Source organism: Artemia franciscana, chromosome 8, assembly GCF_032884065.1.
Source record: "Artemia franciscana chromosome 8, ASM3288406v1, whole genome shotgun sequence".
NCBI classification, from domain to species: Eukaryota; Metazoa; Arthropoda; class Branchiopoda; order Anostraca; family Artemiidae; genus Artemia; species Artemia franciscana.
In genome coordinates, this window is record NC_088870.1 from 28,687,826 (window position 1) to 28,701,859 (window position 14,034).

Below are 14,034 nucleotides of genomic sequence, written 5' to 3' on the forward strand. Positions count from 1 at the left end.
TTAGCTTATAAAGGTTGATTTGGAGAGAAGTCCTGTTAACACCCTGATAAGTGACAAAAGAAGGTTTATTGAAGAAATTGTTTATCTGGGAGGATCAAAAAAGCTCTTTGAAGTTTTGCCTAGCTTCAACCCAGCAAGGATGTTGAGTTGCATTAAATGTTTCAAGTATTAAAGTAATGATAGGTAAAGAAAACAATAAGAGTTAAACATTTTGAATGAGAAAATATTCAATTTTCTCTTTTTTAAGTAATGTATACACAGAAATCTAGTTTTTTTTTCACCTGTAGGTTAGGCTACGGAAGCCGAGAGTTTAGTCCCTCTCCAAAACAGCTGAATATTGAAAAAAAAATAGTAATGAAACAAAATTTAATTTTTATTTAATTTTTTATTAAAATAAGATTTCCCTGTTTATCCCAGTTTTATAAGGGGGGCTTTTGAATTTTCTTATGAATGCTACATAATTCATTTTGGATTACATAAATATAAATAATTTGTATCTACACGTAGGGCTTATCAATGTTGTTAGTATGATAAAGCGTCAACTTGCCTTAAATATAAAATTCCATATTTTGGTAGATATGAGTTTAAAACCTCCACAGTAGGTTTCTCTGACATGATAAATCTGATAATGGATGTCCATTAAGATTGCTCGATGTTTTGGGGATGTTTTCCCCTTTTTCGAAAAGGAAGAAGTTTTCTCAAACTTTTAGGTGTTGATGGATAACTTTAAACTTATTGATTTTTATATATTCTGAAATCAGCATTTCTTTTGCCAATTCGTCTGATGAATTATTTGTTGTGAAAATTCCTTTCCTTAGACTTTCAGTGAATATTGAGCTGAATCGCTCCTAACTTACAGTTTGTTACCAGAAACTTTTTTATTAAATGCCGGAAATAGTTGCTAAAATGTTTTTTTTAAGATTTTTATATTTTGAAATCAGCATTTGTTAATTTTTTTTCTGTAGAGTTTCAGTAAATATTTAGCTGAATATCTCCTAACCTACAGTTTGTTACCAGAAACTTTTTTATTAAATGCCGGAAATCGTAGTTGCTAAAATGTTTTTTGTTTTTTTTAAGATTTTATATATTTTGAAATCAGCATTTCTTAATTCTTTTTCTGTAGAGTTTCAGTTAATATTTAGCTGAATATCTCCTAACCTACAGTTTATTATCAGAAACTTTTTTATTAAATCCCGGAAATTGCAGTTGCTAAAAAGTTTTTGTTTTTTTTTTTAAGTTTTTATATATTTTGAAATCAGCATTTCTTAATTCTTTTTCTGTAGAGTTTCAGTTAATATTTAGCTGAATATCTCCTAACCTACAGTTTATTATCAGAAACTTTTTTTTATTAAATCCCGGAAATTGCAGTTGCTAAAAAGTTTTCTTTTTTTAAGATTTTATATATTTTGAAATCAGCATTTCTTAATTCTTTTTCTGTAGAGTTTCAGTTAATATTTAGCTGGATATCTCCTAACCTACAGTTTATTACCAGAAACTTTTTTATTAAATCCCGGAAATTGCAGTTGCTAAAATGTTTTTATAAGATTTTATATATTTTGAAATCAGTATTTCTTAATTCTTCTTCTGTAGAGTTTCAGTTAATATTTAGCTGAATATCTCCTAACCTACAGTTTATTACCAGAAACTTTTTTATTAAATCCCGGAAATTGCAGGTGCAAAAATTTTTTTTTTAAGATTTTACATATTTTAAAATCAGCATTTCTTTTGCCAACTCGTCTGATGGATTATTTGTTATCAAATTTCTTTTTCTTTAGAGTTTCAGTTAATATTCAGCTGAATCGCTCCTAACTTACAGTTTGTTACCAGAATTTTTTTTATTTAATCCCGGAAATCGCAGTGTTGCTAAAATGTTTTTTTAAGATTCTATATATTTCAAAATCAGCATTTCTTTTGCCAATTCGTTTGACGGATTATTTGTTATCAAATTTCTTTTTCTTTAGAGTTTCAGTTAATATTGAGCTGAATTGCTTCTAACTTACAGTTTGTTACCAGAAACTTTTTTATTAAATCCCGGAAATCGCAGTGCTGCTAAAATGTTTTTTTAAGATTTTATATATTTCAAAATCAGCATTTCTTTTGCCAATTCGTTTGACGGATTATTTGTTATCAAATTTCTTTTTCTTTAGAGTTTCAGTTAATATTCAGCTGAATCGCTCCTAACTTACAGTTTGTTACCAGAAACTTTTTTATTAAATCCTGGAAATCGCAGTGTTGCTAAAATGTTTTTTTTAAGATTTCATATATTTTGAAATCAGTATTTCTTTTGCCAATTCGTTTGATGGACTATTTATTAGCGAAATTCTTTTTCTTTAGAGTTTCAGTTAATATTGAGCTGAATTGCTTCTAACTTACAGTTTGTTACCAGAAACTTTTTTATTTAATCCCGGAAATCGCAGTGTTGCTAAAATGTTTTTTTTAAGATTTTATATATTTCAAAATCAGCATTTCTTTTGCCAATTCGTTTGATGAATAATTTGTTATCAAATTTCTTTTTCTTTAGAGTTTCAGTTAATATTCAGCTGAATCGCTTCTAACTTACAGTTTGTTACCAGAAATTTATAAGATTATGCAACATATGTTGAGTAAAAAGGAAAGCTAGAAAGATTTGGAGTAAATAAAGAATCAACTTCAACTATGATTGGCTCGTGTCATTTACATGGGGCTGGAAGCCCTTTTAGCATAGTTTAAGTATGCTAGGTACATAAAACTATTGGCTACTGGTTTTCTCGGTGGTTGTTACCCTTGAGTTGGGTAAGCATATAGCTATAGGACGTCACTTGTCTTGTAAAGTAACGTTATGTCTGGACAACTATCTGTTGTGGGATCTAACCACCTTGAGACCTGGTAATTATCAATCCAAGAAAACCGTTTCTATTTTACTCACGTGATATAGACGATTCTTGTATGTCGCTTCCTATAAGGTGGTATACTACTCCAGACTCTTTTGTTTCTGGTCGTGGATCAGCAGGGGTGCCATTGGTAAGAGGGATTAATAGCCCTCCTAAATCTTCCGTCTAGATTTTAAAAGTTATCTTTTATTAGTGTTTTCGTTTTAGAAAAAGATGTTTTGGGCATTTTCATTGACCAAAAATGAAAAAAAACTAAGAAATTTCCCCCCCCCCAGGATCTTGAAAAATACATTTTACCCCCTCTATATTTCGTGGATTGGCTACTCTGTGGATCATTTGATTCATATTAGGTCACCTGATTGACTTTTAACTTTTTCTTATTGGGTCAAATTTCTGGATAAATCCACTTTTCTTCTCTCAGGGAATACTTGGCAATGTTACTCTTGGAAATTCAATTCTTGAAGATTGGATTATGTATCCTTTACCATTTAACAATACGATGAAATTATTTGAGGCCGTGAAGCTTATAAAAAAAGACTCCAAAGATAGATATGGCAGGAATGTTAACACTGGTTTATTTATTGGTTCTTTCACTGTGCCTCAGGGAGAAGACCCGGCAGATACTTTCTTGGACATGACAGGATGGAATAAGGTATTCTATTTACTCTCTATGAAGTGAGGGCACTTTTAACCCTTCCCCCTCACATAGATCAAACTGTTACGGTCGCTTTCGTAATAAAAAATCATTTTTGTATAATTTGCCTGGATTTACGTATTTTTTCATTTTTTTACCATCCCTATCGAAAAAAAAAGCTTATGCCAAAGTAGTCTGCTAATAACTATGTTAAAAAAGTTTCTTTGTTAATTTTCATTTTTTCCTTCTTTCTTCTTTTCTCCTTCAGTTCTTTTTTCTTTTTGTTCTCCTGTTTATGCAAAAGAATTGAAGAATGGGATGTGATTAAATATACAAGGCTTCAATATTGATTTTGGTATATATTTGTAGCATTGTTTTATGGGGAATTTATTTTCCTTTCACATATTTCCTTTCTAGCTTTGACTGAGACAGTATTCAGCCAAGCTGAATACAGCTAAATAGCCAAACTTGTACAATTTTTCCTAGTGAAGACTAACCATCGCAGATTTTGATTATTGACATCTTTTCTATAATGAAGGTAAAATAATTCGTTTGGGTGGCCACTAATGTCCTTTGGTCCCCAAAAACCAGAAACAATAGACGCAGTGCCTCTCCAATCTAGAATATCGCTACCGCAAGTATTTCCGAGCGTCACCCTATTTTCCTCAAGGGCCAAATGACAACATCATTACTTCAACATGCATTAAAAAAAAAGATTTTTTTTACACATTAAACGCATTATTACTTCTTTCAATTCATTTTTTGAGAAGATGGGACATATTAGTCGAAACAATGGAAGCTGCTACTGCTAGTGACTCATTGAATTTATTTGTGGCAAAAGTGATATATTTATTTATTTATTTATTTATTTATTACGAATAGCGGTAAGCATCAATGCTTGTCGCAAAAGCACAAAAACACAAAATCATAATACTAATCGAAAGTAAATTGGCAACGACAAACTAAACAGCAAAAACTTCTAAATAACGCGACACTACACAAGAAAAGCGTCTAAATAAAAAGGCGTATTTACTAATGCACTCTTAAAAATTCGAACACTCTCTGCCTCGACAACCTCCAAAGGCAAACCATTCCATGGTCCGGCAACTCCACTAACGAAAGATAATTGACCAATTTTTTTCAGTGGTTTTGGGGGATATAATTTATAATCATGCTGACGAGTAGAGTGATAATGGCCTAACTTAAAAAATAAATTTGGATCAACATCATCCACTCCTTTAATTATACGAAACACATTTACAAGGTCATTGCGACGTCTACGAAACTTCAACGACGGGAGTTGAAGCCTAGAAAGTCTCTGCGGATAGGAAAGGCGCTGGAGGTATGGGACCAATCTAGTGGCCCTTCTCTGAACCTTTTCTATCCTATGCTCTTCCGTTAGACTTAATGGAAACCAAACAGAAGTATTATACTCAAGAAGAGGGCGGACCATTGATTTGTATAGTAGTAAAAAATTACGAAGGTTAAACCTACTAAAGCTTCTCCTTATAGACGATAAACGATAATCTGCATTCTTTACAATTTCCAAAACATGCTTATCAGATTTCAATTGGGTATCAAAGTAAACACCAAGTTCACGCACTATCTCGTTAGAAGGGATTCGTATACCAGACAGCTGGTAAGTATGCACAGGTGGGAGTTTACGAGCATAGTGTAGAACAACACACTTAGAAGGGTTATGAACATGGAATTAGATTCGCACCAATAAGTTAGAGAGTCAAGATCCTCCTGTAAAAGTTGCACATCGTTTTGGTCTCGTACTGGTAGATAAAGTTTTACATCATCCACGAACATCTTGACAGTAGAATGCTGAACAGAGGAAGGCAGATCATTAATAAATAAACAAAATAAAATTGGACCCAGGCAGCTACCCTGGGGGACTCCGCTTAACACATCAATTGAGGGTGACATAGCTTCACCAACAACAACCTGCTGAGTTCGTCCATTTAGATAATCAGCAATAAATGCGATTGTTTTTTTACCCTATTTATAAGCTGTACATTTTTTTAAGAAGGGTGGGTATTGAGACTTTGTAGAATGCCTTCGAGAAATCGATGTAAATGCAGTCAAAGGGTATAGCTAAATCGGCAAAACTTTGAAAGTCCAAAATAACCTCAAGAAGCTGAGTATTACAAGACCTATTTTTTCAAAAACCATGCTGAGCAGGATTCCAAAGATGATTTCCGTCAAAATACTTTTGAATGCGTGAAACAATCAACTTTTCCATCAGTCGGCAAAAAATAGACGTAATTGAAATCGGCCGGTAGTTTTTAAAATCCGACTTGGAGCCACTTTTGTGAAGTGGCTGTACCAAGGCCTTCTTCCACCCTGACGGACACAGTCCATGCGCCAAAGATAAGTTAAATATATAGGTAAGTGGCTCTGCAATTTCATGAGCAATATGTCTGATCATTATGTTCGGGAAACCGTCTATATCCGGCGCTTCTGACGTATCCAATTTTATAAGAATAGTATAAACTTCAGTCAATGAGAAATCTGAATCATCAAATGGAACAAGAATTTCCGACGACGCAATCGACTCTACTTGAGATGCAAAATTAGCTTCATTTGAATGAATTGGCTGTGTTTTAACAAAAACTGAAGAAAAAATTTGGTTAAAAATAAGAGCCTTCTCAGAATCACTATTAATCTTTTGGTGTGTATCGTGATATGTGAACGTAGATGTAGATGGTGCAAGGTTAGGCTTATTCCTATTTACATATTTCCAAAATATTTTAGGTGATGCGGTGCTTGAGTGAATAATACGCGACTCAAGCTCTTCACGATTAGCCCTAAGAAGCCGAGTGACCTTGTTTCTCGCTAGTGAGTACGCATGCCATTCACCTGGATATATATCCATTTAAATTCGGGTAAAAAAATCCATTCTTTTGTGACAAATTGTTTTTTCCATAATAATTTACTTTTCATGGGTTTAAATGGATGAAAACTGCAATTGTTAGTCCGAATGAGCCGCTTCTCGGGAAGGATAAACCAAAAACCTCTTTAAGATAAAACTTTTTACATTAACTAATTGAGTGGTTTCTAGTAGAAAATGGCCCACAGTGTACTCTATTTTTTGTCTCTTTTTTTCTTACTGTAATTTACAAAAGATAGACAATTGGACAAAAGGAGTAAACGTAATGTGCGTTTGCATTAGATATTGAAATAAAACTATGCCAACCCCCCTCTCGCCCCCTCATAAAAAAAGAAGACAAAGAAAATCTTCTAATTTGAGGGCGTTCTTTACCCCCTTTTAAGTCTTTATCTGACGTTCTTCCTTTATTGCCAACTTTAGTCCTTTTCCGCGTCAATGTCCCACAATAGTCAGTGAGCATTTTATTGTCTCATCTCCCTTGATATCTGCTCTCCATATCGTTGATGTGTTGGTTAAACCAGGCTTTTTCTTTTCTTTGTTATCATGCTAGTCTCAAACTCGTTATCTTTTTCTTTCTTTTTCTTTTTCACAAACTTGTGGACATTTGGACCAATAAAGAGCCCTCTTTCCACTTGGCTTCAGATGTATCTGAAAATCTTCTTACAAATTTTGAAACAATCACTGTTTTTTGGAATAGCCTTGACAAACCGCTTTATTAGACTAGATTTTTTTGCAGAGAGGACAGGGGGGATAATAATAACTTTTTGGATCAACTAAATTGTTTCCAATAACATTCATTTTGTCTGGCTTAGGATTCATTATTTTCGGCTATTTTCTTTACCCTATGGTGTTTCTTATCACAAATAAAGCAATGGAGCGTAGGAAACATTTTCGGTCTTCATAACCTTCTGGAGGAATACACGAGCTAAAGGTTTTAAAGATGTTACGTACGTTGAGGACAAATTAATAAAATATCACAAATCGATTAGATAATGTAGGGTCCCAAAAAAGATGGGTCCTACTTTTATTAGACTTTATTTCTTTGTTTTAAATAACAATTGAATGAAACTTAGATTATGTTTAGTTCATTGCATTCAACTCTTCATAGTCAACACACTGAGGTTTATCTAGTAAAAAACGATATATCTCTCACTTATTATTTTATTCTCTAAAACGAAACAAAAATTGTTTGGCCAGTTTTTAAGGTAGGCCCAAAGAAAAAAAATGGAAGGGGATCAGGGATGTTAAAATCGGGCTTGTCAGATCAAATTTATCAAATGACGTCCAAAGATCCCTTCCAGTAAACCTGTCAATAGGCTTGATCTGTGAAAGCTCAGTTCATATTGCTGGAATGTGAACACACATGGATACTTATTCTGCTTGTGTAGAAAACATCTTGTACAATACTGAATTGAATCAGTTCTGAAGTACTCAATGCGAGGGAACCTAAGGGATCTAAACTATTTTCATTGAATCTGCTGAAGTTCCCCTCATCCCAATATTTTTGCAAAGCCTTTACCCATTTTCCGAATTCCGCTCTTGGATTACTTCTCATGATACATAATGACTTACTTTTAAGAGCTTTTTTCTTGGCCGAGTTAACTGCAGCCTGTTTTTACTGCATCTCCTGTAGGGGTCGAACTGGGCTCAAAAGAAATTCTTTTACAGGGTACTTGATATTTAAATGACTTCGCCCATTCGAAATGTCGTAAATGTTGGGCTTGTATGTCGTAAGAGTTAAGACTTGAGAGATCTCAGATGAACCAAAAACTGCAAACAACAAATCTTACAACAAACTGATAGATTTAAAAACTAAATATGATTGGAATGTTTCTTAGCGTAATAAGTCGCCTTTTTTCATTCTTGCAGATATAGAAGGAAAACTTATTTTGGACAGGGTTTTGAATAATTAACCGGTCCCTTTTTTCTGTCATGGTTACAGGGAAACAGCGCAAAGGCAGGTTAGTGTGAGGGTTGAAACGTCGTTGAAATACTGTATTTAGAGCTCGCCATTAAAGACTAGTTGGTAATTCTATAAAAAAATTAAAGGACGTTTAAATTTTATTTACAGCATCTTCAATTAAAGAAATGTTTCATTCTAACTAAAAATTTTGCTTTAAAAGTTTTCAAGTAAATAAGTAAGAAGCATAGGTAATTAAAAATAACGAACGTTAGTCTGCTAGAAGTATTTGCCACAAAGTGTCCAGTATAGATTGTATGACAGTTTTTCATTTAAAGTCTTAGAAGACATATTTTTTATTTAAGAAAAAAGTATTTTTCAAACAACAATCGAAGTTATGATACTAAAGTGATGCCCTCATCTCCTCCCACCATCCTTCAAGTGGACTGAACTCTGAACACACAAGAAAAATTTACGGAATAATACTTTCTAGGCAAGAGCAGGCAGGTTAATTCCTTGACTGATGCGTAAAGATCTTGTGTTCATGCATTTCTTATAATTTGTGTATGTGTTCACTTTTCCATTCTCTGGATGATAAGATAAGATAATATTTATTTTGAAAAGACTATCACAAGCTCTATAGAGCCGAATTCGCTTTATATGTCAGTAAAAGCTAAGAAAAAAAAATTCAAAACAGTACAATAAGTCAAACACTCAAAATTAAAAGGAATTAAAAAGCAAAATCATCAAAGATAAAGGGCAAATCAGTAAACTTAACAATTAAATTACAAATACATTGCAGTAAATCAAAAAAGAATAAAAACGGCAATAGAGGAAAAGGGGAATTTGGTAAGTACATAATCACGAATTATTATTAAGGTGTTCCAGAATAAAGGGTATAAAACTTTTGCGAAACCTTTCTGTAACAGCATGGATCGGAGAGTAAGTTGGGATAGCTAAGGAGGCTGACCGGGGGAGTCGGAGTCTAATGGGATTGTGAAAATCAGGGAATAAGTCCTCCGTACGGGGATTGGAAATGACTGATTTAGCGAAAAGCAGGCAAATTTTTTCCCTCCTTTCTTTTAAGGTGGTAATGCGTGCAGCTTTAAGGAGGAAGGAGTATGGAATTTTGCCTTCTTTGCAAATGATCCTGAGCGAACGCTTTTGGACCGACTCGATTTTGTCACTAAGTTCATTTGAGAGTTGTGAATGCCAGACCGGACATGCATGTTCCAATAATGGCCCTATAAAGGATAAGTAAACACGGAGGGAATGTATCTTAGGACAATTAAATTTGTTTAGCAGCTTAAAAATGGATAGTGAAACATTTGCTTGTTTAACAATGTTGGAAACATGTGTGTCCCACTTAAGATCATTAGAAATTGTGACACTAAGAAGCTTAGCATGTTTCACTAGCATTTCGCTTGGGATCGGGTCGCAAAAAGCAGGAGTAGATTTCAAGAAGTTGATCGTCATTATCTGTGATTTAGTGGGATTTACTGTCATATTTAGATTCTTAGATTCATCCGAACATTGGGTTAGGATTTCAACGAGGTCACTTTTAATATTCCTATGACATACTTCAAAGATCGACAAGTTATCCACATATTTCCATCTTTTGGGGAATTCCTTGCCAATTTCCTTAATCATGACAAGAAATAATAGTGGTCCCAATAAGGTTCCCTGAGGTATTCCACAGTACCTAGGGAGGGGGTTAGAGAAGGTATTTTTGTATTTTACAACTTGTGATCTGTCTGAAAGGAACGATATAACAATATTTACTAAAAGTGGGTCAATTTCAAAGTTATCATGTAGTAAACGAATTAGGATAGTGTGGTCAACTAAGTCAAACGCTTTTTGGAAATCTACTAAAACCAGGTTTAGCCAAACATTTGGTTTCTCTAGTTCACTTAGGATCGTGTGAATCAAGTGTACAAGCTAATGGGTGGTGGAGGTTTTTTTTTAAATTACCAAACTGTCGGATGTCAATGCGTGGTATAATTTTAATTTTAAGCCAGTCACATAGGAACCCTTCGTAAAGCTTAGAAAAAACTGGAGTGAGTGTAATAGGACGCATGTTGGTTATAGTCAGACTGGAAGATTTATTTGGGATGGGTGTTATAAAACCTAGTTTCCAGCAACTTGGGAATTTACCAGATTTTGTAATTTCGTTAAAAATATCAGATAAAGGTCCAGCAATTGTGTCTGAAAAGGCTTTAATCAAGTCAATTGGGATGTAGTAGGCTAAAGTGGTAACTACCTCCTAGAGGGGGAAGAATGGTGACGGGTCTGTAGAAATTTGACATAATGGTGCATATTAAATCAAGAGTAGAATTGCCTTTGGTAGTAGGGACTTTTACAATTTGTTTTAGACTAAAAGTATTACTTGTAGACTCAAGTTTTAATTCATTTGCATCACCTAAGAGGAAAATTCCAGCATTTGGGTATTTAGATAGTACATAGTCAGCACTGCCATGCAATTTTTCAATAAAATTAATTTTTTCAGCCGCTCTCTGCCCAGGAGAGTAGTAAAAACAACACAGGACAATCAAATTGAAAGGACGTGGTAAGACCTTAGGTCGAACACAAACCCACAAAATTTCATCAAAAAGAGTAAGACTAGGAACTATTATTTCTGAAGGATAAAAATCATTACGGACAAAGAAAAGAATTCCACCCCCTTTCTTACCCAGAGGGTGGGTTTCAGGTCTGAGTTTAATAAACTGGGTGAAATTATTCATTTTTAACATGTGTGTATTTTGAGCGTGTACTTCAGTAATAGTGATTATGTCTGATCTATATATTTTGAAAATTAAATTATATTTAAATTATATTTTCTAATTCATTAAGTTTTTCAAAATTAAGACTTTCAGCATTGCTTAACAAAAGTGTGGGAAATTTAAAACGACCGGCAAAGGTACCATTTTTACACTTAACTTTATTTAAATTACAAATGGGTACAGGGGGTGTGGTGGGATTCTTAGCGGGGGCCAGATTAATGTAGTCAGAACAAGGGATCGAGGGAGCACATTTGAATTTTATGGGATGACCATTAGAGTCAACATCGATAGATGAATTATTAGAGTAAGAGAAGGATTTGCCTTGGGGATTTGGGGGTGGGGGGACGGGCAATGATATGGATGAAGCACGAGGAGAACAATTAGGATTCATTACAAGACAATTATTGAATGCAAAAAGTCTCAGACCTGAGTCACGTTGACAGGGTAGGCACGAGGTATAAAACGAATGGGCTGGAGGTGGGGTTTCGTAAGGTGCTGGGAAAGGGGGGCTGGTTGGGAATAGTGATTCATTTCCGTCAAGAAATTGCTGGTTTGTGGCAGAGTAGGGAGGGTATAGGGCAGCATACTGTGAGGGGGGAGGAAATAGTATCTGTATGCGGGGAGGGGGAGGAGGTAGCAAAGGATAAGGGAGGAGAGTTCGGGATCGGGAAGGGTTTGTCAATTTTTGAGCTGTGTCTGATGAACTTTGATGAGAAATTTTTGCTTGAGTGCGGTGCACTAAAAAAGGACGGCGGAAGGGAGATGAGTGGCTCTTACAATTTTTATATTTGGACAGGGACACTGGAACAGGGCCCCAGGGAGGAGAATTAACATCATCTACTTTTGGTGCATGGGCAAAACTACAATATTTGTTATTGCAAGCTAAAACTGGACAAAGCTTCATATGGTCAAAACTGCACTTATCGGAACCACAACCACCTGAAATAAAATTACGACATATATGTAAAAATTTGCACTGCTTACTAAATTTACAACAATTATGATTAAAATGTTTGCATATCACATTTTTTTTTTTGTTGGAACTTTTTTGCTGGAATTTTGTTGATGCACTTGGTTGAAAATCACTGAGTTCATTTTTTTTTGTGTTACTTGCCCTAACTCTATTTTCGAAAACACTTTTTGGCTGGAGCTTGGCTGTAGAAAAAACGTCTTCAAATACACAATTGTCACCTAATGGGCAAGAACCTGCCAAGATTATAATAGCACATTTTAGTTTATTATCAGAAGAGACAGTCTTATCATGCAGGCTATTCACCTTGTTAATGTCTACACGTTTTTGAGCATCTGTAATGTGGTAATCAAGGTTACCATTATAATTAGGCTGTATCAAGGGTGGATTGAGGTCAATGAAAATTTCCGGATTTGTGTCACTTGTTGTGACAGGTATCACTGGATTTAATCCTCTAAGTCCTTCATCAATATTCATTTGGTTTATGGACATCGCACTTTTTTTATGGTCAGAGATGAAAGTGTTATTAACCTCATTCAAAATGGAATTATATGCAGGTTAATTTGCTATATCGCTTTGGTGAATTGTCAAAAAATTGGAGATGAAAGTTAATGCATCCGTTAACTTTTCTTGTAAAACCAAGATTTTGGTAATATCTGGTTGTAAGATGGGGGGTGTAGGGACAGTGTCCGTTTGAACTGATTTATCAATGCTACAGTCAATTGTTTGGCAAGATGCATTTGTTTTCCCTTCAGAACAGCCTCGGCGCTGGGGAGGGACAAGGGAAATTGTAGAATCACACAAACTAGTGCCAACCTTGTTAGAAACGGTTGGTTCTTCAGTCAATAGAGGAAACTGGCTGAGCGGAGTGTCTGGAAAATGTTTAGGGCTGCTGAGATCACTTAGAATGCTAAGAATCTTTCTTCTTTCAACAGGGGTACGGGGTGTCCGAGAAGTTCCGGATGGAGGGATAGCACTGGAGAAGAAGTACAATTTACCTTAGACTTAGTAGGGCAATCTAGGCACATCCAGGAGTTATTCCAACTAGTGATTTCTATCCTAGCACACTTTTCAGTCCCTGCATGGAACCAAGAACTGCAATTAACACATTTGACTGCGTTTGAAGTAACCCGTAATCTTCATTCAGGACAAAATTGTTTTGATTTCGTCATTTAGTCTTGCAACACAGGTTTAAGCCTTACTTAATTGAAAGGTCTTAATATGTCTTAACAGGTCAGAGACTGAAGAGAGACTGAAGAGAGACTGATGATCAGATAATCTATTTAAACCATAAACTTCATATTTGGTAGCTATTTGAAACCATAAGTATCTGGTGCATGAAGAATGTGGGCCAGAAAATGATGGCATGCTGCACAAGTATCGTTAACTATTAGTAAAAAAAACAGAGCATGTAATTCATTACAATTTTATGTATCTTTAGTTCTTAGTACTTCTACAGTCCTGAAAGTTGAATTTGCTTTACCTGTAGATCCTTCTTTTTTAGGGGATCGCTTTCATAAATGAACGTAATCTAGGACGCTATTGGCCAGTTCAAGGACCACAGATCACCCTTTTCATTCCGTCTGTCTTCCTGAATCCCTTCCCAGGCCTGAACAGAATAGTGCTATTCGAGCAAGAGCAAGCACCTTGCCGTTCCAGGAGTGATTGCTTTATCAGGCTTGTGGACGAACACTTGATCGACACATCAGTGCCAGAGTAGTCTTGAACAAAAATCCTCAGTTTTACTTAACATATATTAAAATGAAAATGATAATTTTCTTCATTTGTATTATTTACAAAAAGTTTACCTCGAAAATAGTTGTGAGGTAGGACACCAGTGTGACAAGTAAATTTGTTTAATAATTTTGCTTTCAACTATATGTATGTAACGCATAAAATGTAAAGCATATAATGCATTAAAGCTTAATGTAACAAATATTCAATCTTAAAGTTTAGGCAACTAATTTTATTGGAAACAGAATTT

At 34.8% G+C, this 14,034-nt stretch overlaps 1 protein-coding gene across 3 annotated transcripts in view; it reads left to right on the forward strand.

Annotated features, from left to right (window-relative positions):
* The window catches only part of LOC136030244 (beta-galactosidase-like), a 123,805-nt gene extending 109,819 nt beyond the window's left edge, over positions 1–13,986 (forward strand). For all 3 annotated transcript variants that reach the window (XM_065709071.1, XM_065709070.1, XM_065709072.1), the window contains exons 12-13: positions 3,292–3,522; positions 13,555–13,986. In XM_065709071.1, the coding sequence (XP_065565143.1) occupies positions 3,292–3,522; positions 13,555–13,770 (447 nt within the window). In that variant the 3' untranslated portion in view covers positions 13,771–13,986. The remainder of the gene's footprint in view (positions 1–3,291; positions 3,523–13,554) is intronic.
* The last annotated feature ends 48 nt before the right edge of the window (positions 13,987–14,034 follow it).